The following is a 23,762-nucleotide window of genomic DNA, read 5'->3' on the forward strand; positions in this document are numbered from 1 at the left end:
AGTCATTTGTACATGCTGGAAATAAAAAGAGGCATGTACAAAAAGAGAAAAGTGTAGCAATATTATTATTAAAGGTTAGGGGATTGCACTGGCACGCAAAGGAGCTCTGCTCTAAATTCTGTACCAGCCTAGTGCTTGGGCAAATTACTTTGCCTTTCTGAGTACTTGCTGCTCCCTTTTTCTGTCCTGGCTTCCTGCATTGGTGTGTCTCCAAGGACTGGTCTTTGTGCAACTCCCTGAGCCAGCAGAAGCTCAATGCCCTCAAGGCAGGAAGTCAGAACTGCCCAACTCCTGCCTGCAGCAGCTCCTTGGATCTGCTCTGGCCAAGGCCGAAACTATGGGGGCAACTGTTCCACAAATACCAAACAAAGGTTCGAAACAGGGGCTACTTATCACCCTTGTGTCCTCCCAGGCAGAGGGGAGAGGGGAGGATGGCAGAAGGGGTGTGTAAGGGAAGCAAATCACACGAGTGGCAGCACCTGCAAGTCAGAACTGGGGTTGATTTCTGTGGGTTCAGCACAGGACAGCAAATCCACTGCAAACTTGTATTTGGCTTGTTTCTGTGGCCAAGATGGGCCTGGTGTGGCAGCTGGTATTTCCTGGGCATCTGGAACCTGCTGTAGCATTAACCTGAATGCTGTCAGCAGCCATGACCTTTTTGTGAGCCTCTCCATGTTCCCTGGCAGTTGCATTTTCTACACTGAAAACCGGTGTGGGCTCTCAGGGAAGGCCTTTGGGTTTGCACAACACAGATGCTTATTAACACCAACTAGGACTAAAGTTTGACAACCAAATAATGCAAAGGAAAATGGGAAAAAAGCATTTTTATACAGCAGTAGCTTATATTATTACCCTGCTCTATAAAACTTCAGACGGATGGGAGTACAGCCAGTAGCCAAGAGCACAAATAAATATGGGAATGCTGTCTTTGCTTCTCCAAAGCACATCTTATTAACTATGAGGAAGCTAGAAGTGAATGTGTCATTGCAGTAAATAGTAACTATGATGTTTTATTGCAGTTTTCAGTCTAGAAGCTAATAATAGAAATTGGCAGAGAAATATAACAATGGAAACAACAAAGAAAACACCATTCCATAAGGTAGGAATCACCAAAGCAAGCAGCTACCCCGCACTGTAAGAGCCATTTGGTTCTGTTGTAAATTGCTAGAAATCTGTTCAAAGTTTGGCCCAAAATTTTGTGATGTGTAAATGTAGAGTTGTAGGGGCAGATTGTGCCAATGTGAGCTGAGCAAGAATATACTCAAATAGTGTATGACTACCCACAGCCTTGCTAAAGTTTCTGGGATTGATTGGGAAGTGGTGTTAGTCAGTATAAACACCTTGTAACAGACTGGCTGTCACTTACTTAGTCTTGATATAATTCCATGATGAGCGGAAAAAGCATCTCTCTCCTTTTTTCTCTCCTCCATCATCTATTGTCTATTTTGAACAAAGATGGGAAAATCATTCCATGCTCATAAGAAAATATTGCAGTGTTTGAAATGGGCTTCAAGAAGACTCCCAAGATTGTCAGGATAATTTCGCTTTTGTGGTATAGGTGTGTTTTGCTATATCCTTACTCTGATGTTAGCAAGAACAAAATTCATTGACTTTCAAAAATAACCTTGCTATGTGAACAGCACTTTTCATGATTCTGCATCTTGCATTTCTTTTTTGTTTCTCTTTTTTATTATTATTTTTTTAATTTTTTTTATTTTATTATGAATTTTTCAGAATGAATACAGAATCCCTTATAGCTACACAGGTATAAATTTGCTAGTAAATTCTTTAAAAAGAAATATGAAAGAGGTCGTTTTTGAGGATTGAGAGATAAATATTTATTTAAGGATCTGACCATAATGCACCCTGATACCAACATTGTATGAGAGACAAGCTCTTTCTGCAGGTTAGACCTTCATATCTCTCATATCAAGAATGAATTTCACACCAGGAGAGCTCTGTGCTCTACAGAAGATGGATGCAAGTCTCATTACTGAACTGAAGCTGGACTTGGGGAGTAAATGCTTGTGGTTTGGCCTTGAAATTGCACAGGTATCAAATCAGGAATCTCTGTTTGGCACAGAAATCAGAACAGTTCAGGCAATGTTGTGTGGCTTGTGGTTTTCTTCTTTATTTTTGAAGTGATGAATTATTCTTGCACGTGAAGGTGGGAAAACTACAAAGCAGCTGGTTTTCCTTCTTGGTGGTGGTGTGACTGTCTTCAAGCTGTGGCCATCCTAAAAACTTCCTTGGATTTTTGTGACAATTTATGCATCCCATGAGAGACAGATAAGTACACTTTAAGGAGAGACAAAACAGACTATTTTTAGGGAACTATTTAGTTTCTTTCCTTCACATGCAGACTCTGCTGTGCAGCTAGAGAGAAAATTTGTTTGCTTAAGGGTAGCTAAGAACTGGGAGCAAGCAGATGAGTTTTCATGTCATGTCTTAGAGCCTGAAGGAAAGATGTCTGGCAGGAAAGGACCTGCAGTGCTGGTCAACAGCAGCTGAACTTGAGCCAACATGTGCCCAGGTGGGCGAAAATGCCAAGAGCACCTGGGTTGGATCAACATTGATGTGGCCACAGGACCAGGGCAGTCCCCTGTGCTGGCACTGCTGAGGCATCTCCAATCATAGGTTCAGTTTTGGGCCCCTCACGCCGGGGAGGCTCAGGGGGAACCTTCTCACTCTCTACAACTCCCTGACAGGAGGGTGGAGCCAGGTGGGGGTCAGGTTCTGCCCCCAGGAAACAAGGGACAGGATAAGGGGAGATGGCCTCAGATTGCACCAGGAGAGGCTTAGATTGGACATCAGGAAAAATTTCTTAACTGAAAGCATTGGAAGAAGCTGCCCAGGGCAGTGGTTGAGTCACCAGCCCCTGAGGGATTTAAAATACTTGTAGATGTGGCACCTGGGGACATGGGTTAGTGGTGGGCTTGGCAGTGCTGGGTTAATGAGTGAGCCTGATGGTCTCAGAGGGCTTTTCCAATGTAAATAATTCTACAATAGTTCTGGCATCTCCCAACACATTTCTGTATTCCTCCCTCCATTGTGCCAAGAACCGTGTGGGGAAGGAGAGAGACCTCTCCCAAAACATTGGCCTGTTTTGCTGTTACTTTTCAGGCTTTCACCTGACACAAAGCTCTGTCTCCCCACTCCACTGGCTTTCTCCTTGGAAAAGTTGATGCTCAAAACGTGCAACTTTCCCCCTTCCCTACACCCACCCCTCTGGCCTCGGGCTCCCCACCAAGGAAATTGCATTAGGAATTGGCTCCTCAGTGACCTGGCCCTCGGTAGCACCAGGAGCTCAGCAGATGTCTCAGCCCCTGCCATGGCAGAACTGAGGCTCCAGCTGCTGCCAAGGTGCAATTGGATTTGTTTCAGCTCATTTTCTATCGTGACCTTAAAACCGGCCCCTCTCTCCGAGTTCAGGACTCGGTTTGGTTTTGGCAGCTGCCTGGCTAAACTGCTTTGGGGAGGGTTTGGAGACCAGGGTAAAAAGGAAGTGCCCCCACATTCCTGGGAAGGATGTGATCTCATGTAATACCTTCTCAATGTGAAAGGTTGGCTACAAAGATCCAAAAAGCTGCAATATGTGAAATCTGAGCATGGGATCCACTCTGCCAGGCTTTCATACTGAGCCAGACACTCCCTTTCTGTCCTTCTTATGTTATTTTTGGATCACCACTTTACACTGAGGGTCTGGACTCAGGTGGGAGCATATTCTCCACATCAATGCAAAATTTGTTTCAAAAAATGTTTACTGGACAGAACTTGGTTCTGCCATCCTGCTTGAACTATGATCCAGTGTTGAAATTGGTTAAGAGATTTGGCATGTCTATATGCTGCTAAATGAAACAATGAATAAATCTTAAACATAATCATCCAGTAGAACAGGCTATAATTCTTACTGGAATGGCAAAATTTGTCCAACTTGGTCCAATGCTTCCTTGCTGGCATGTGACACCTACCTCAAATTTGAGCTTTTCCTGTTTTTAATGTGTCCTGTGTGGGGAAGGGCGAAGATGCCTTGAAACTGTTGCATTTTGGCTAGTAGAGAAATAATTGATGTGGGCTTTCTCTGCTGCCCAAAACATGCCTTCTACTGAGGAATATTAGCTTGGCCACCAATCATCAGCATTTTTGCCTGTAATATTGAACTCTCCTTGACCTACCCTGACCTGCCCTGTTCCCTTTTGCAGGCTTTGGGGCCAAGGTGTGTCAGGGATCTGTTGTTTAGGTTCTGACACCTTTCCTGTCAGAACAGCTAGATTAAAAAGCTGTGCCAGAAAAGAGTACGTTTTCCCAGGTTTAATCCTGCAGTTCCCAGCAAAGTATGTGTTGTTCCATAAATGTGTACAGTTAGGAATTTTTTTAGATGATGTCTTAAAGGTGTCTTTGAAGCAAAAGATCTGGGATTTTCAGAAGTGGGTATCAGGTCCCTGCTCTTCAGAAGTTTTGGGCATCCACAAATTCCGTAACCAAGTGAAGTGTTCTACTTTTCTCAACACTAACTTTTTTATGGATATGTTAAAAATCACTTTCCACATCCTACTTCAGGGACCCCAGTCTGAAGAGTTCAGCTGATGCATTTCCTTCTACTGTCCCAGTTACTGATCTGGTCATGAAAAGAAATGTTTGTAAAGCTGGTAGTGCACAAATAGAGATTTATCTATTGCATGCTGCCACAAGCAAGAAAATTTGTGAAAGATGATAGTAATATTGCCGTTCACTTTCATTTCATGCAGCCAGTTCTAAACTCTTCAAATCCACTTTTATGCAGCCCAGGAGAGAGAAAAACGCTTTTCTGAAGTGGCAATCTCTTTGTTCCAGTCTCCCTGGTAGTGCTGATTACCTTGGCTGCTATGTGTGCTTGGCTCTCTCCAGCCATTCTTCTCTAATGTGGTGGTGCTGCGGGACAACCACATGGTATCCAAACCCCTGATTTAGAGGGCTTTCTGCTCTTGGCTGAGCAGCCCTAGTGACTGAAGTCAAGGAAGCTCTATTGTGCATTGAGGAATGTGGTGGGAAACTGCTGTGCCCTTCCTAACACTCTCAGTTCTGGCGTGAAGGAACTGGGGGAGCAAAGACCAACTTATTTAATAGATCTCTCCATCTCCGTCCCACAAAGCCAATGCTGCTCAGCGAGTGTCGTACCTGCCCTGCTGGCTGACAACTGCAATTTGTATTTCATTTTGCCCAGGCTTTGCCCACAGAGCTTACATAAGTGTCTTTCTGTCCCATTCCATGTCAGAGCAATTTTAAATTTAAATCCCAGTGCTGAGGGATGTTGCCTAATCTGATTAGAGAGCGTGTACCGAGTATCTTCACTGCTGCACTGCCACTTCTTCTAGATTGTTGTACGTAAGTCGTAGTGTTTAAAGTACTACTGTATATCAGAAGTGTGGATTGGAGGTTAGACTCTACTTCTACTGTTGTAATTTATTATTATTATTTATTAGGCTTGGGGAAAATTATTTTTCATAACGTGGAAAAATGTCTACTTTCAGACTTAGGGAACTGAAGTATTTTTTCATTGTTCGATGCTGTTTTGCTGCATTACCCTATATATGCACAACCAACCCACACTGATCCCAGTGCCAGTAAAACCTCCAGCGTGGTTTCTGGGTGGAATAATGGCACCAGCAGTGGTAGGGCAGGACAGGCGAAAATTGGTCAGTCCCCACCTCCATCCTCTCAAAAGGAGCCTCTGCTGAGTCTCTGGTCGTGCCACTGCTGACGTTTTGGATACTTGTGGTGTGTGCAACGGGGCGTTTGCCAGAGGTTGTGCTGTGTGACACAGTTAAGCACATCTCCACATATGATTGCCTGGACTACTGCTTTCAATGTCTTTTCATATAAAAAGCCCCAGCTGCCTGCCAGTCTCCCCTCACCCTTGACGCTGCTGTGCTGGGGTGTCTTGTGAAGTCTCACCCTGAAATAGGTCTGGGCTTCTCCCTCCAGCAGGTTCTTTGCTTTATTCACAAAGATTTTCTAGCTAACCCACTTGTTTGTCTTTCTCATGGAGTCTTGCACTGGGCTAAATTACTCACTGCATTCAGCAGAGGCTTTAGTGCACACCCAGAACTCTCCAGAGCCTGAGAGGGCTGGATCAGCAAGGTCAGGCTTGTTTGTAGATATAAGGGGCTGAATCCTTATTATTCAACCCATGTTCCTCTTGGCTTGGTTGTTCAGCTCTCAGATCCAGCACAGATCCTTGCCTGCAGTGCCAGCTGTGAGGATGAATTTCTCCCTCATTATGAGCCAAACAAGAGATATACATATATATATACATATATATATCTCTCCATGTAGTGTTGGTTTATTTGAGGGGGAATTTATGTCATTTTGGTGGTTTTTTTCAACTCATCCTCAACAGACTCAGCCTCTTGCAGTACTTGGAAGCTCTGCTGATGATAAAGCACAGCCCAAATGTAAATTACAATAACAACAAGTCCAATCTAGTACAGGACTGTTGGTAGAAGTACTGAGACACTCTGACTGTCTTTTGCTTCATGGAGGCTGCACTGGCTGAAAAGAGCCACTTTCAGTTCTGGATGTTCATCAGTAGATGGTGCTGGCAAACTGCACATCTGTTGGTGCACCCCTGGAGCTGGCTGCTGCAGCCACAATGGCCATGCAGATGGGGAGGTCCAAGTTTCGAGGCGCTCTCAATCCACACCTCGAAGAACAGGAGCTGTATTTTGCCCACACAATGATCCATGTTTCCTCCTGACTCAGGAATTGCATTGCCTGAAGTGCTCAGGCTGCTGACCATGGCCAGAAATGGTGGATATTGGTACACAAATTTGGACAGGCCTGCATCAAAATACAGAAAACTGGTTCCACTGTTTTATGAAGGGGAGCTCCCTGCACACACAAGGACTTGTGAGGGTGTGAAAGCAAATACATGGATTTTCCCTACTTGTGTCCCATCTTGAAGTGGAACAGAAAGGATCCTTGTTCTCTCCTCATCCCAGCAAACCTTCAGCTGATTCTTCTTCAGCTTTCAACCGAAACCTTTTTTTTAATTGATGGATGTGGCCCTATAATAAGCATTTTAATCATGCAAAGATCTGAAATGAGAAGTTGAAGGAAAGCACAGCCTTTACATGGGGTTTTTTTACGTTTTTTTAACATAATTTACTATTAGAAGTGAATGGCTGATAATCCCAATCTTCCTTGGCACAAATCTGTAATTAAAATTACTGTTGATTTTTGCATGACCTCATGACCAGCGTTGGCAACATTGCCACAAGGTGCAGCTTCACACTGGCAAGGGTTTCATGTGTGGCATCTCTAGTTTGAGGACTGGACTGGGTTATGGAAAGAGGAGTTATTAAGAGGAACTAGACAGTAAATTGATTGTGGGTAGGCTCACAGTAGGTGTGTAAAAGCACTATCTCATTGGTTTTTTTTTAAGTTGATGCAGGGCTGCCGAGGTTTGTGGGAGCCACACATGATTCAGAGTTGACTGAAATATCCCAGCTCATTTTTCATAATGCACATTTACTTCCTTGATTTTTCCTTTATTTAGATTTTGAAAATGCACATAGCAGTTACATGGCAGTGTTTTTTGAAAAGCTGCAAGAAGGCAACCACAGTCAGAAACCAAAACTGGGGAGCAATCACTGCAGCCTGTCATCTTACTATGGCTGTAACTTAGGCTAATTATAACCACATGTAAAACTTGACATCATTGCCTGGATTAAGTCCTGTGGCTTGATCTGGTTTATTGTTTAATTCCTTTGGGAGCATTTTAGAGGAAAGTGTTTAGATAAGTGAAGCTTTTAAATTCACTATTAAGCTGCCATTAAAGGAGGCAACTGCTATTTTTTTCTCTGTAGAATCATAAGAGATCTATAGGGAAAAATGTAATGACTGGATCATGGAAATTATTTTAGGGAAACTGTGTTGATTATGCCCTGCATCCTACGGAGACAATAAGAACAAACCCTGCCTAACTCGGTGCTGGCTTGGAAAGATCCACATCCCGCAAATACTTCAATGTTCAGAAGCTGCTCATCCTGTCTGGAATGCCAGTTGATGCCAAAAAGTTGGGGAAGAAACTCTCTAGACTCGTTTTGAGTATAGAGAGCTAAAAAGAAGATGCATTTATTTGAGCGCCGAGCGCATCAGAAAAAATCCCAAAAGATGCACAGGGAATCACACAGGTTTTGTAACTTTATACAACTCTCTAATTACAGATTCAAGGATTAACTCACCTGTTCCAGCCCATTTTCCACCCACTGTAGGCGCCTATCAAATTGCTTTCGAGGTCATAAAGTGATCCCTGGTGCCAGGCATTGATGTCTTTCTTGCTCTGTTCTTCTCTTGACTCCTTGGTTCTGGCACAGTTTCCTACCTTCTGGAACTGATTCGAGGCCTAAACCCAGTCTCTGTTTTGTCTTCTTTATCACTTTTTATCAATCTCTTCACAGGTGCAAGCAGCCATCTCTGTTATTATCAAAATTCTTGCCTGTAAAGAACCTTCCCAAGAAACGATAAACTCTGCACTTTCCCTTGAGAGCTCCCAACCTTACTAAAATACGTGAGTTCCGTGGCCAGCGCTCTCCTTTTGAAACGCTCAGTCTAAACCACACAGATTCCATGGCTGACGATTTCTAACTAAACACTTATTTTTGCGGCTCCACAAAGGGCAGAGCCAAGCCCTTCCACGAGACGCGGGGGTTGCAAAGCTCTCGGGGGAGCGCGGTGTTGTTTGGCTCCGCGTGTTGGAGTTGCCGAAGCGAAGCTGAGCGCTGTCACCTCGTGTCTTGCAGAGCAGCCCGGACGCCGGTAGAGGACTCTGTCCCGGTTCTCCAGGGGTCGGGGCCGTGGGGCTTTTCCTGCTGACGCCGTCGCTGCCCCGGTGGGTCACCACGAGCCGCAAAGCTGTTGTCCACGTGGACTGGTGCTGAAATCTCCCGCCCGGCCGCCGCCAGAGCCTCACCCGCCAAGCCCAGAGACATGGCCACCAACGGAACCAAAGTGGCGGACGGACAGATCTCCACGGAAGTCGACGCTTCCATCACCAATGACAAGCCTAAGACCTTGGTAGTAAAAGTGCAGAAGAAGAAGACGGATCTTCCAGACCGAGACACTTGGAAAGGAAAATTTGACTTTCTTATGTCCTGTGTAGGTTATGCCATTGGCTTAGGGAATGTGTGGAGATTTCCATACCTTTGTGGCAAGAACGGTGGAGGTATGTTTGCTTTTTCCTTGTTACAACCTCTGATATGTTTCACAGAATCACAGGATCTGCTGAGTTGGAATGAACCCATGAGGATCATCCAGTCCAACTCCTGGCCCTGCACAAGACCCTCCCCAAGAGTCCCACCCTGTGCCCCAGAGGATCATCCAAACTCTCCCTGAGCTCTGGCAGCCTTGGGGCTGTGCCCACTGCCCTGGGGAGCCTGGTCAGTGCCCAACCAGCCTCTGGGGGAAGAACCTTTTGCTGAGATCCAACCTGAGCCTCCTCTGACACAACTCCAGGCCATTCCCTGGGTGCTGTCCCTGCAGCAGAGCTCAGTCCCTGCCCCTCCTCTGCCCCTGCCCAGGAAGCTGGAACTGCAGTGAGGTCTCCCCTCAGTCTCCTCCAGATATTTCTCCATTAGGACTCACCATAAAATTATCAGCAAACAAGGGCTTGATTTGAATAGCTTTTTCATCTGTATAGGTGGTTTGGATTTGGGATTTGGGGTTTTCGTTTGCTTTACACTTGTCCAAGAGGGCTGGAGCCATTTTGGAGTGTGGTGCTCTGCTTTGAGGTCTGCCCTGAAGTTTTTGCTAACTTCTAGCTGGCAGTTGCACTTAAAAGAACATAAAGTGTCAGAGCAGAACTAAAGCACATTACCCTCCAACCAACCCTTCAGATCCCTCTCTTTTGGAGTGAGTTTTTGAGAAGATTGAATACAGCTCGTAATAATGACTCTGAGCTCCCCATAAAAGGCTGACTCCAGCTGGAAAGCAGCCAGTGCTGGTTAAAGGCTTTATGTTATCTGTGGTAGATGAAGGCAACAAAGTACACAGCCTTTTGGATTTTAGCTTTTTACTTAAACAGAAAACATTTAAATGATGAAGAGATATGGTTTTCCCCTTATTTTTAACTCTTGGAGTACTGGTTTAGAAGTGTACACGTGCTTTCCACTAACTTTTTTGGAAAGCTACACTGAAGAGAAAAAAACCTGTGGGTTTCTTTTCATATGTAACAGGGATGGAAACAGTGGAAATTCAGTTGTGTTTTTCCCAACAGTAACAGAATGCTTATTTATTTTTAGGTGCATTCCTGATTCCCTATTTTCTTACTTTAATTTTTGCTGGAGTGCCACTGTTTCTTTTGGAGTGTTCCCTGGGTCAATACACATCTATAGGAGGCCTTGGAGTGTGGAAACTGGCTCCAATGTTCAAAGGTAAAGTATGAATTTGAACTGCCTTTCATTTGTTTCCAAGTTGCAGAAGGTGCACAGAGTGACGGGGCAAGGATGTTCCTTGATGCCTCCGTATTTTTATTAAACCATAATTTTCCACAGAAAACACTAATTTTCTGAGGTGTGACTGACAATTCTGAAACATGAAACAGGGTGTTATTCATTCCCCATTCAAAATATCAGGAGTTAGGCATTAGAACCTCAACAAACTTATTTTGGAACTTCAAAAACTTTGGAGATCTTTTTGTAGGAACATATAAAGAGTGTTAAAAACAGCATTTTAAATCCATTGTCTGAGCAGGTGTGGAACTGTTCCTTTGGTAAACTTTGGTATATTTGTCTGAGGTCGCAGAGCTTTGTATTCCCTGTTGTTTTTTATTGAAATTCAAAAGCCAGGCACTTTAGAGACGGCAATTTCATGCTGAATTTCTTAAGACAAGCTCACTCCATACTTAGACTTTTAGCTGGTTTGAGGTTTGATTGCTAGAACCTCAGGGTTATGATGTAGATTCTACATGGACCTAGAAACCTCCCAAACTATGCTTTTCACCCTTCCAATCCCAAATCCTTTGGCACTTCAGAACTCCTAAGCTGATTTCTGGACCAGCAGAGGAGCAAGTTGCACATTGAGTTATAAATTACTTCACACAGTAGGGCTGACAATTAGCACAGGGTGAGCTGAAAGTTTGTTTAGATTGAATTTTGTTCTGGGAAATTTAGTCTTGGGAAAACCCAGAGAGGTTAAATTGTTTCTCACAGAGAAGTGTTTCTGCTTGAGTTCCTGCTGTTGGTGGGGATTAGTACAGACCTTGCTTTGCATTACGCTGATTACTGGGAGCACTTCCTCCTCCTTAATGTCTGAGGCAACTGTCACCAGCTTGAATATTTTAAAGTCCCCCTGAAGTCTCCACGTGGAGCAGAAAGCAAAGCACCCTTCAGTGTGGAACTCTGCCATTTCTTAAATCTGAGGTGACATAACAGCATCAAGTCCTTTGATCCGTGTCCTGAATGGCCAGCTGTCTTGTGACACATTCTCAATTTGTGTGCATCTCCCACAGGTTTCTGTGGGGCTGATGTTTCAGGGAATGAGATGATTTAGCTCTTTTTCCTGGCAGTAAAAATCGCCAGTAAAATCCCAGCAACAGCAGGTGTGTGACTGCAGCACCCAGAGAACTGGACACTGGCATGAAATTTATGGGTGACTGAACCATCACCCAAAGAAATGACCCTCTTGGAATGACACTTCTAAAATTTTAACTGGTAAATGGTGTCTGCCCCATACGTTGTATTTGTCCTGAACTGCAGCTCTTCAGTTGATGCTTGTACAGACATTACTGAAAGTTTCTTATTTTCTTTTTCCCTTTGTTTTCTTTACAGGTGTGGGCCTGGCTGCTGCAGTCCTTTCCTTTTGGCTAAATATTTACTACATTGTGATTATTTCATGGGCCCTATACTACCTATATAATTCCTTTACCACTGTAAGTGTGTGTGTCAGAAGGGGTTTGGAATTTTTTGTTGAATGTAAAGCAAAGTGATATAGACATACCTGAGTAATCTGACTCAATATAAATGTGTGAGGTTAGCACAACATGCATAGAAATCTGTAGGATATGTTATTTCTTACTCTAAGAAAAACTGTTTTAAAAATATCCCTTTTTAAATTTTTTTCCTCCACAAAGAAATTTAGAACAGAAAACTGTGAGGAAAACTTTCTATTTCAAGAATGTCAGCTGAGAAATATTAATAATAGGTTATTTTGGAGCTCTTTCCTTGCATTTCCTTGACAATTTGTTTAAATTTCCTCATCTTAATCTTCAGAGACACAGCCCTAATTTTATTTTCACCTGCCTCTGCCATTTAATCACAACATCCCTGCTTGCTCCTCTCCTTCCCTGCCAGGCAGCTTCAAGCCATGCTCAGATTTCAGACTCCTTGCCCTGGCAATGCCACCAAGAGCACCAAGACCCCTTTGTGCCCATAGGCCAGTTATTCCCCCCAGAAAAATTCTAGTGTATAATTAATTTTTTATTTTTACTTCAGTAGCAGCCACACAAACATTATTTCTTTGGGAAATAGTATCACTGCAATGTGGTTTAATAACAGAGGGGTTTATTGAAGAAATCCCCATGGAATGGAAGGTCTGTGATTTGATTAGCTCTGAACTCCCATTCACTTGTTATTTTCGCTTTGTTTTCTTTCCTGTTTGCTTTATTTTTAGCTGCCTTTTTTTTCCCCCCTTCAAGGGTGATTCATCAGCTGAGTAAGTCTTGTCTGATTTGTGGGGTTTGGCCATCTGAGGAAGTACTCTTATATAAGTCTCAATAATTAATGCATCTTTGTTCAATTGTCTCTGCTATAAATGTTCTTCATGTTTGCTTGTTCTCGGCCTTAAAAGATTATCCCTTGACCAAATTTTGCATTAATTGCTGTCTGGGGGTGACAGCACCATTTCTTCTTTGTTATCCTCAGAATTGTTGTTGACGTGAAAGGATAGTCATAGTCTGGAAGTGGTGTTCAGGTCCATGTTAAATGAATATTGACTTCTGATTCCCTTGAAGCCTCTTATCCTTGTATATAAAACATGCAATGCCCTGATATAACATTTCTGTAGGAGGATTTTTCAAGAACTGCCATCAGAAGGATATTTAAGTTGTATGCAAAAGAGGTTCATTCTGATGGATAAGATGTGGAAAGAGGTTCTGCTCCTCAGAACTTCTGAAAGTTGTAATGGAAACATATAGAAAATACATGTAGAAAACAGAAAGTTTACCTTTTTCTGATTATCCCCTGACCTGAGGGGAAAATAAAAATCTCTGATCAATAACCATCACACCTTTATCGCCTCTTGTGCAACAAGAGGCAACAGACCCTGCAGGAGGTCCTTTATGCTGTTTCAATATGCTCTCGTGCTGAGAGGTTCTCAGACCCCAGAGCATTTGGGCTGATACGTTAAAGAAAGGAAGAAATATTTTCATATCTGATTCACACAACTGATGTGAAGTTAAATAACTTTTGTGGCAGGCCCAGCGCCCCAGGGAGCTCAGTGCTCTGCAGAGCTCGAGGTGTCTCAGTTCTCCACTCAACTGTCATTTCTGGTAAAGAGGGAGATACCTGAGTTAATGCTTTGCTTAAAAAGTGTCTGACTTCAGGTTTTTCTTTCTCCTTCTTCAACAGACTCTTCCTTGGAAACACTGTGAGAACCCCTGGAACACAGACCACTGCTTCTCCAACTACACCTTAGCAAACACCACCAACATGACAAGTGCCGTGGTGGAATTCTGGGAGTAAGATGGTCATTTTTCTCTGTCTCATTGCTGTGCATGTGCAAGGATCGGCTTGTTGTCATCCATATAATGTCTTCTGAACTAGTTGCCAAATAAACCGTTCTCTTGGCTTGTTCTAGACGCAACATGCACCAAATGACTGATGGGTTGGAAAAGCCAGGGCAAATCCGATGGCCACTGGCAATTACTCTGGCAATTGCCTGGATTCTGGTGTATTTTTGTATCTGGAAGGGGGTAGGCTGGACTGGAAAGGTAAGATTAAAAAGTACTGTAAACACCTTTCAATTAAAAATGCCCATTTTTAGTCAAATATTCTTAAAATTCCTGAGGTAAGAGGCGCTGGGGACAGTTTTGCTGGCGTATCTCTGTGAAGGATTGAATTTCTATTTTCTTGAAATGATGCAGCCCATGTTTTTGAAAGAGCTGGCTCCTCTGCACCTAGGGCTGATCACAGTCAGATGCTCTGCTCACTTACAGACTTCTTGGCTTTGCCAGGTGTAAAAACTGGCTAAAAATGTGACTGCTGGTTCCTGGGATGGATATTACAGCTACTTTGTGTAGCAATAGAGTGAGGATTCAATATTTTGGCTTCAGTGAGAAACATGCATTTATTGCACAGCTCCTGCTGGGCTTTGATACACAAGGAAGTGTTGGGAAGAGCTACTCCCTCCTTTCCTGGTACTGAATGAGAGATGTAGGAGGTTGTTGCCTTCATGCTGTGCTTCTGGGAGTCTGGCTGGTTGCTGAGTGCAAAATAAAATTTACTAATGAATTAAAGGAAATCGTATTACTGACAGACCTTTCTCCAGGAATGAAAGGGCAAAATGGCAGGAAGAAATCTCGGGGAAATAAAAAACTGCAGCCATGAGGATTCTAACCCAAGTGAAGTGCTGGGATAGAAGACCTCAGGTCTGGTGCAGAGGACTAGGATTTTATTCACACTGAAAGAATGAGCAGTTGAATTTTGACAAGATGGTTGTAACTGTGACCCACTTCAAGCAGCATTTGAGCAGGGCCTAGCTGAGCTCAGACCAAGCCATTTTATTTCTCCTTTCTACAAAGGTGAAAAATAAGAAGGCTGTTTTTTTCCTTTGGAGTCTGAATTTGTAGTGTCTTTTTTTGGTTAGGTTTTTGAAAAGGCAAGGGAGTGGGAGGCTGTGTATCATAACATAGACAAGGAGAGAGTGGGAAAAATAAGCTGACAGATGTTGTTTTATGAGCAGGGTGCTTGTGCCGTGATCTTTGTGCTTTTGGGACTTCCCCTTGTCAAATATAAATACAAAAATAAAAATGTGTGAGCCCCTCATGTGAAAATATCCTAATCTACTATATTCCACCTTCAGAAAAATAGGCAAGAGCCAGCTGCCTTTAGACATGGTCTTCAGGGAATTCTAGAGCAGGCACTCCCCTTCCCACATCAAGCTTTTCCACTGATAAATGCTTCAATTTTAAGAGTCAGCCTCAGTTGCTGTTACAGGTTTTCAGGCAGCAGTATGTTCTGAAGTGTTATCAAGCACAGATCATTCTTCCTTCCATACTTACCATGTCTTGTTTCTTCACATCAGGTTGTTTATTTCTCTGCTACTTATCCCTATGTTATGCTGCTTATCTTGTTCTTCCGTGGTGTAACACTGCCTGGAGCAAAGGAAGGCATTTTATTCTATATAACTCCCAACTTCAGTAAACTTTCAGACTCTGAGGTAAATATTCAACCCTCGTGAACAAAAGTTTCACTGCTAACTGTTCACCTTTCAGACATATGACCTGCTCCTCAAGTGCAGAAACAGATTTTTAAAAAAATTATTTCCTGCAATCAGGTTTGGCTGGATGCTGCCACACAGATTTTCTTCTCCTACGGGTTGGGTCTTGGTTCACTGATTGCCCTTGGAAGTTACAACCCTTTCCACAATAATGTTTACAGGTAAGCAGATGACTGCACATATTGCAGTGGCACTTGCCTGTCTCGGCTGGAGCTGGATTCGGTCTTTCCGTGTACTAGATCATTGAAATAAAGCGTAGTCTTGAATATTAAATGTCATATCTGACTAGGGATAAGATGTATAACTGCATTTACACTAATGGGAGAGGCAGTATGATTTGCCCAGCATGAAATGGAAGCCAAACCGTGAAATCCTAAATCACGAAATCTTTTCCCAGGAAGAAGCGAAGACAATTTTCTTTCCCCGCTGTTTAAAGTGCTTTACCTTTATTTCAGGGACTCCATCATTGTGTGCTGCATAAACTCATGCACAAGCATGTTTGCTGGCTTTGTCATCTTCTCCATCGTTGGATTCATGGCAAACGTCACAAAGAGGCCTATTGCAGATGTTGCAGCATCAGGTATCCAATGTATTTTTCCCTGAGTGGTGCAGTGGCATCAGTTATTTCTCGTTTGCACGTTGTATCCACGTTGTAACTGTTCAAAATCCCTCCCTCGAAGTTCCCTGTCCCTTCAGTCTGACTGTAAAAGGCAGAGCATCATTCCAAACCTCTCTGGGCAGCACCAGCAAGGTCACTTCACGTCCAGCTGCCTGGTGCTCTCAGGCCCTGGAGTGGAGTGATGAGCCTGGGCTGACACAAGGAATGCTGCTGAACGCTGGGATTACAGGGAATGTGTTTACAGGAGGTGGCAGCACAGTTTGCTGCTTCAGTGCTTGGCTGTGACATCAAATTATGAGCCTCCTGCTACTGGAATTCTTAAAAGCAAACTGAAAGGAGGAATGGTGGTCGTTATGGGGTGGGTTTTTTTGAGCCAATATTTTCAAATTCAGTTAGGTTTTAAATTCCTTTTCCAAAGGCTGAGAGCCCTTTGAGGCAGATGCAGTTCTCACCTGCAGTTCAGACCTGCAGCTTTTTTTCTGGAACCCTTTATTATGAAAGTCATTTTATTTAGGGCAGTGAGATGTCCATGGAAGGATTATGCTATTCTTTGCAGTTTCTTGACTGTCTTCCAGATGAAAAAGCTTAAAGCAGCAGAGCAGATGGTTGCCCTAACCCAGCTGGTGCACCAGATACTCACTTAGCAGTTCTGGCCACAGGGAGGGATCTGATAACTGAAAGCTTGTTTGGAAGTCACTGGTGGACAAAATATGTCTAACTATCCCAGCAAACATATCCTATTGGTGAAATATTCCCTTAGTTAGGAAAGTAGAGAATTTAAGCCCTAAAAATAGTCTTCAATAAGCTGCACATCCAAAGAAATTAGGTACAAAATGATGATGGCATAAGCTGTTATCAAAAGAATGCTCTGGAAAGTCAGTGGTGTGTGAAATAAGCTTTTTGGATTTATGTATTTGATACAGATATAACTGTAGAAAGGCCACACCTGCAAACAGAACAACATTTTTACATCCTATTAAGCTCCTAAGTGCATTTGAAGGTACTTAAGATAACAGACTTCTGAAAGATGCCCATGACCTCCTAATTGCACTAATTGCAAAGGATATTTGAAAATCTGACTCTTTAATTAAGGCTTATATTTCTCCTGGCAAACTCAGAAACTGGTGCTTCATTTTAGCCCCTACTAGACGGGTTGTTTTGCCATCTTTTATAGAACTTTTTAAAACAAATGATATTATTAAAAGCTGTGGCTGCATTTCTGTGGAATGTGTAAGAGAGCAAAATTAACATATTTATTTGAAGCTTATTTTGCTGTTAGCAGTGCCATTTGGAAGGCTTTCCAATCATATCTACTCTCCCTAGCAAATAATTGCTTCAAAATCCTCACTGCACTGAGTTTGACAATCCTAGTGCTAATGCCAGTCCTTGCTCCAAGCACTTACCACATTCAGACTTTTAATGAGAACTGAAAAATCAGAGACCCACCTTAGATGAGGCACGTGAACTTTATTTCTGTGATTATTTAGTTTGCTACAGATTTCCCTCTTAACCTGACATCAGCTGTTTCCCAGCTATGCTATGAGAACAAAAAGAGCTCCTTTCTAAACAATAATTTATATCCCCCTTCCAAAACTATGCCCCCCTCAGCAATTAGCAGGAACACAAGTGAAAAAGTTTGCCCGTTCACAGCTGTATAGTTTATTAAAATGTGTATTTTAATATAAATAACGAAATGGAATAGCAGGAAAGTGTCTGAAAAGTGTCTGAGATTCATTTTCTGAGATGTCTTTGCTTCTCTTCTGAACTACTTGGTGCAAAACAGACGATCACAGCTATCAATAACTGCTTGAGGGGAGAGAGAGCTGGAAGATGTAACCCCAGCCAAGGATAACATTCCCTGCCTTTGCTATGCAAAGGTGTCAATCAGGAGCAGCTTCTGAACTGCATCCAGTATTCTGGTTGGTTGGTTTGGGGGATTTTGGGGATGGTTTTTTTCTTGATTGTTTATTTTGGTTGGTTCATTTTAAAAGCAAGGTACAAGCACCACCCTCTGGGTCAGTGAAGACTGCTGGGCTGAAATCCCTGGTCAGGTGCTGCATCCATGGCTGGGCCATTCCAATAAACCTTAAACTCGTCACCCACAGGAGCAGAGAATCCCGGCACCAACCCATCACACTGATGTTTTCTCTCCTGTTTCTCCTCCCAGGACCTGGACTGGCATTTCTGGCTTATCCAGAAGCAGTGACACAGTTACCAATTTCTCCTTTGTGGGCAATACTGTTCTTCTCCATGTTGCTCATGCTCGGAATTGACAGTCAGGTAAAACTGGTGTGAAAATGAATAAACAAGGCACATTTTCTGCAGCTGTGTTGTACAAGGTTGCCCTGTCCCTGTGCACTCTGCGATGGTAGTCGTGCAGAAAGGTTTCTGAAATGATCATACAAAGAAAAAACTGAGGAAAAACCCAAGGTTCCAGCACCCTGGGATAGTAAAAAAATGATGTTAAGACACTTTTTTGTTTTTACAGACTGTCGGAAACATATGTAAAAAGGGCAGAAAATTTGTTGTGCAGGCAAAAGGAAGGTTTCTTTGAAATATTCACTGTTAAATCACGATATTAAATATACCTTTGCAATGTTCAGCTATGTAGGAGGCACTGGGACGTATTTTACAAGATTTAGATGCCATGAATATTGCTGAAAGAACTCACTGGAGCAAAAAGATGCAGCACACGTTTCATTTTAAGCGTATGAATGTCTGGAGCAAATTCACTGGGCAGTGGGGTTGTTACTGAGCACATTCCATGTCTTGGTGTGTTCTGAATCACTTTCCAATGGTAAGGATTTATTGGTTCAGGATTTAGCAAGGTTGTACAAGGTATCTGACAGCTGGAAATGTGTGGGAAGGCACAGCCCAGGGGTTTTGCAAATCCAAATAAGATATTCTCCGGAATGTCTGGATTAAGCAATTAAATCATTAAGTCATGGAACCATTTAAAATGTTTATTGTGACTTAAAAAAAAAAACAACAAACAACCCCACAGCACGAGATAAAACCCTTTAGAAAGGACTAACCAAGGTTGAGCAAAAGCACTTGATAATCAGTACTGATTTTAATATAGGTGACAACCATCCCGTCAGCACCAAGGAGAGCACCCTGCCTTATTTTGCAAAGCATACTTTGAGGACTTTGGGAAGTGCCTCCTGCCTTCTGAACTGTTTGGTCATCTTTGTGTGACCAATCCTTGCAAATGTTTTAATCTTCTGGCCATCAGCTGCAGTTGGCAAACCAGCACCTCTCAGTTCTTAGCACAGCCTTCACAGCACATCAAGGAGTATGGGATTTACTGGCTTAACACCGTCATAGTCTTTCAGTAGAGAAAAATCCATCATTTTCTAGAAATCCAAGCTGACTTCAGACTGTGAACCAAAACACAAAAAGACCAAGAGGGCATTTTATCCTGCGAGATGAAAGAAAGTTGAACATTTATATTTTCTGTTTCTTTGTCTTTCAGCGAGCTTCAGGCTTGACATTAAAACCTATTGCTCAATCTGGGGGAAAACTGCTGAGAAATTAATTAGGTCAAAAATATTCTTGAAAGAACTTGTCTCTAGGCAACTAAGAGCTGAGGAAGATAGTCTAATATTATTAAAAAGAATATATATCTACAGGCTGTCATGCTTTCTGCATTTTCTGTCTGTCAGTGAAACGTTTCATACACTGTTATTTACAGGAGCTGTAACTACTGGTTGAATTCTGATTGCCCTGCTGAAAATTAATAAAACTTTACATACATTCTGGTTTTCACAGTTTCAGCCATAATGATAAATTTGTCTGAATATATACATATCTGAATATATACATTTATACACTTTATTTATCTGAAGTGTGGCCATGCTTTCTGTTTGGAGGGCACATCCTTGGCAAAAATGTTTTCTGGGGATACAAATAACTTTTGATTTATTACATATGAGAATCAATCTCGTGCCTCTAACCTTCACCATGATGCACCAATCTGATTAGACTTTCTGTGTCTGTTGTCTTTCATATATGTGAGTAAATCACATACCGAAGTGATTTTTGTAGGACCAAGGAGTCAAATCCCTCAACTGTAAGTGTGTCATCTTGATGAGAAGAAAGAGCACTTTCTGCTCACAGAGCAAATGCCATAGTTCATAGTTTGGAATTCTGAGTGTTTTCCAAGCTGGAAATCTTTTGGCACAGATCTTTTTAGGCAGAAACAAGGATTTTCAGGAGCACAGCTTCCACCGAAGCCAAGTGAATTTTCATTTATCGTTGAATGGGTGCAGCCTTAGGCCAGTGATGGGTACAATTGAAAACTCCTCCCCTGAATGTAATCCTGCAGTGCATTGCATTGTATTTCTGTCCACCTTACCCTGCAGTTCTGCACTGTGGAAGGATTCATAACAGCTTTGGTGGATGAATTTCCCAAGTTACTGCGCAACCGGAGAGAAATCTTCATCGCTCTCGTGTGCATTGTTTCCTACCTGATAGGGCTGTCCAATATCACTCAGGTATGTGCTGGGGGACACTGGGACCCGTGTCTGACATACAGAATCTGGCTTGCTTCTCCCTGCCCCAGTCCAACCAGGAATACTTGCACTGAAGTGCAGGGATCCTCCCTCCACGCTGTAGACAGATTTCAGGCAGCAGACATGAACTTGTAAGTGTGAAATGCCTGTGGTCTGTGGATGCAGTGTGTGCTGCAGGGCTCGGGTGACAAAAAAATGCACATCTCTGCACCCTTACAGTCCAAAAAGCGGCAGCTGGGGATGTTGACATTGCTCCTAGATTGAAAACTACTTGAGGGGAATGATTGAATTATTAAACAAAAAGTACTGAAGTGAAATTCAACCAGTTAATTAGATTCTGGCAGCAATCTTAATCTTTGACCTCAAACCTTCTAAAACTTTAACCCATTTGCTTTAATTAATTTACACTAATATATCCCTAACCTGTTCACCACCATTATTTTGTAGCTTACATTTTAATCTATCTTGCAATTGGAGTCCTTACTATATTTTTAACGCTCCCTTCTTATATATTTCAGGGTGGAATCTATGTGTTTAAGCTTTTTGACTACTACTCTGCCAGCGGAATGAGCCTCTTGTTCCTTGTATTCTTTGAGTGCATCTCAATATCCTGGTGCTATGGTAAACAACATGTTTTTATTTTTTCCCTAAGTTTTGCACATCGTAAGGATACTTCACCTTCTGATCTGTGGGTTTGTGTGTGCACATACTGAGGGTGGAACTGAACTTGGCCGTGGTTTCTGTGCGTGTAATTCCACTGGGGACTCAAAGTTGGCTTGTGGGAGGTACTGCTGCCTCTTGAAACACCCCATTTAGAGGCCTGGAAGTCATTGTGTCAGCAATATTAAGCAGCTGACATGTCATCTCTTTTCTCATCCCCCTTTCTTGAAAAGCCTTGATCTGCAGAGGTGTTTGGTATTCTCAACATAATGTCTCAGGGCTTTGGAGCTTTGTAATGTTTCCTCTCCAGAAATGGCTCTGTCACACCAGGATCTTGCAGTGAGACTCAGTTAGGGCTTAATTGCCCCAAAATATCCAGAACCTGGACTGGCAGGCACTGGCCATAAAGATTAATGGATCTGTGTCATATTTTTCCACGTGACCTTAGTTCTGTGTCAGCTCGTACAAGGAGCTGCTCCAACAATCACCAAGGCACTTCAGTTTGTGTTACACAACTGACCGAAAGCCGGATAACTGGAGTCCTCCTCCTGGATTTTAATGGGATTGAGAGGATGGAACAGCATTTTATAGGGGAGAGATACTGCTGATGAATCCAGGAAGTGCAAATGGAAAAATACACCAGCTCCATAGCGAAGAAATCAAAGTTATAAACACTGTGGTAGACAGACCTTTAGGAAGCTGATGGACAGCAGCAACAGGAGGGCTCCTCTTTGACTTCATATCCACTTCTGCATGTACATGGGGTGCACCAGAGTGAAGCTGGTTGGTGCTAGGATGGGTTGGGTTCTTCTCGTAATCTAACTTGTAAGATACATTCTAAATTTCTCATTCTAAGGAGAGTTTAAATTAACCAAGGGTGGGTTTTTTTGCATCTCACCTTCACATGTACAAACTTCCTTGGTCTTTGCATGGGACTAAGTTTGCAGGCCTCCATTTAATTAATGGGGACATGAAGGAATGAGATCAGGTGATTTTTGGTGCTTCTGAGTTTGCATACTTTTTCCCAGATAGGTGAAAAGTTAGGTTGGGATCTGTGTAGAGCTTCCAAATATATCTCATCTTTATGACAGTGTCTTAGAACCACTGAGCTTTTATTTGACTCAGTTACCTGATACATTTCTATACTGTTTCTTATTTCTATATTTAGGTGTTAATAGATTTTATGACAACATCCAAGAGATGGTGGGATACAGACCCTGCATCTGGTGGAAACTCTGCTGGTCCTTTTTCACTCCTATCATTGTGGCAGTAAGAAACAAACTTTTATTTGTTAAATGTTAAATGAGGTGGCCCTTGTACTACAGCATTCTCATTTCCACCCCCACAGGTTCATATTAACTCTGACCTCATTCCTTTTTTAAGGATTTCAGCAATTCCATTGAAGGCAATTAGCAAAAAAACCCAGAGTCATTAGAGGAAGTTTGTGCCCTAAAAAAGAAGCCAAGGTTTTCTTGTATTAGACCTCTGGAAATGGTAGCTAGTCAAGAGTTTCATTGGCAGAGATAGAAAACTGTAAAAAGTAAACTTTGACCATTTTTTGTATTCTTAAAATTTTACAATATCTCTAAAGTCTTAATTTTCCATACACACAGAGATACCCATATTCTGTAAACTGAATTCCTTCAAAGGCACTTATTCTGGTGACAGAGAAGGGTTATAAACTGAAAATCTTCTCTCATGGGATTCTCATGGGATATTAACCACTTTTACACCCCTGGCAAACTTTGCAAGGAATTTGTTTATTGGAGACCAGAGGATATTCTTTTCCTGATTCCATCCCATACAGTATATCGTGAAATAATAGGCAAAAAAATGTAAGTTTACTGCACATAATATAGTTAACCCAAGTGCAGTATAAAAAACTAATCAAGCAACCACTAGTACACATGACACAATACTTGCCACTCACTGACATTTCTCTGATAGTCCCATGCAGGTAGCCATGGAAAAGCAAATGAGGAGCACTGAAGGAGACACAGGAATGTGTTTATGTTGAGGGTTCCTTGAGTCATCCCTACCCACACGAAGGCAGCTTTCATCTTGCTAAAAACAAGCGTTCAGGAAGGCCTAAGAAATGCATTTTTTGTTCATTTTAGTGGTACAGTAGGAAGGTGACCAACACTGTATGTAAACCTGAGCAGATTTCTCCTGTCCTATAAAGTCCTCGGCAGAATTTGCTGCCAGTCAAGTTCAGGAGTGATGATATGCTAATAAAATCTGTGTTCTCCTCTGGGAATGCCTCCTGCACAAAGGATCAGCCTGGGATCAGAACGAGCTTCCTTCTCCCCTGGGTCGCTCTAGCAAGGTTTCCCTGATGCAGGTTGATTTAGACATTTGGAACAGGCCAGGATAGGAGTCTTCCCTGCGTTTGGAAACAACACGAAAGCAACCCACGGGTGCTGCCGCTCAATGGCACGGTGTTCAGGTGTGTGCAGGTATTCCCAGGAGCCCACTTTCCCCACACCCCCATCCCT

General features: G+C 42.6%; 1 protein-coding gene across 3 annotated transcripts in view; it reads left to right on the forward strand.

Annotated features, from left to right (window-relative positions):
- SLC6A1 (solute carrier family 6 member 1) overlaps positions 1 to 23,762 on the forward strand; it is a 59,845-nt gene that overhangs the window by 31,586 nt on the left and 4,497 nt on the right. For all 3 annotated transcript variants that reach the window (XM_017830985.1, XM_017830984.1, XM_017830986.1), the window contains 12 exons: positions 8,784 to 9,205; positions 10,281 to 10,412; positions 11,808 to 11,908; positions 13,605 to 13,714; positions 13,834 to 13,966; positions 15,280 to 15,414; positions 15,532 to 15,635; positions 15,930 to 16,054; positions 18,261 to 18,373; positions 20,458 to 20,589; positions 21,126 to 21,228; positions 22,436 to 22,536. In XM_017830985.1, the coding sequence (XP_017686474.1) occupies positions 8,971 to 9,205; positions 10,281 to 10,412; positions 11,808 to 11,908; positions 13,605 to 13,714; positions 13,834 to 13,966; positions 15,280 to 15,414; positions 15,532 to 15,635; positions 15,930 to 16,054; positions 18,261 to 18,373; positions 20,458 to 20,589; positions 21,126 to 21,228; positions 22,436 to 22,536 (1,524 nt within the window). In that variant the 5' untranslated portion in view covers positions 8,784 to 8,970. The remainder of the gene's footprint in view (positions 1 to 8,783; positions 9,206 to 10,280; positions 10,413 to 11,807; positions 11,909 to 13,604; positions 13,715 to 13,833; positions 13,967 to 15,279; positions 15,415 to 15,531; positions 15,636 to 15,929; positions 16,055 to 18,260; positions 18,374 to 20,457; positions 20,590 to 21,125; positions 21,229 to 22,435; positions 22,537 to 23,762) is intronic.

This window comes from Lepidothrix coronata, unplaced genomic scaffold, assembly GCF_001604755.1.
Source record: "Lepidothrix coronata isolate B3197 unplaced genomic scaffold, Lepidothrix_coronata-1.0 Scaffold186, whole genome shotgun sequence".
In the NCBI taxonomy this organism is placed as follows: Eukaryota; Metazoa; Chordata; class Aves; order Passeriformes; family Pipridae; genus Lepidothrix; species Lepidothrix coronata.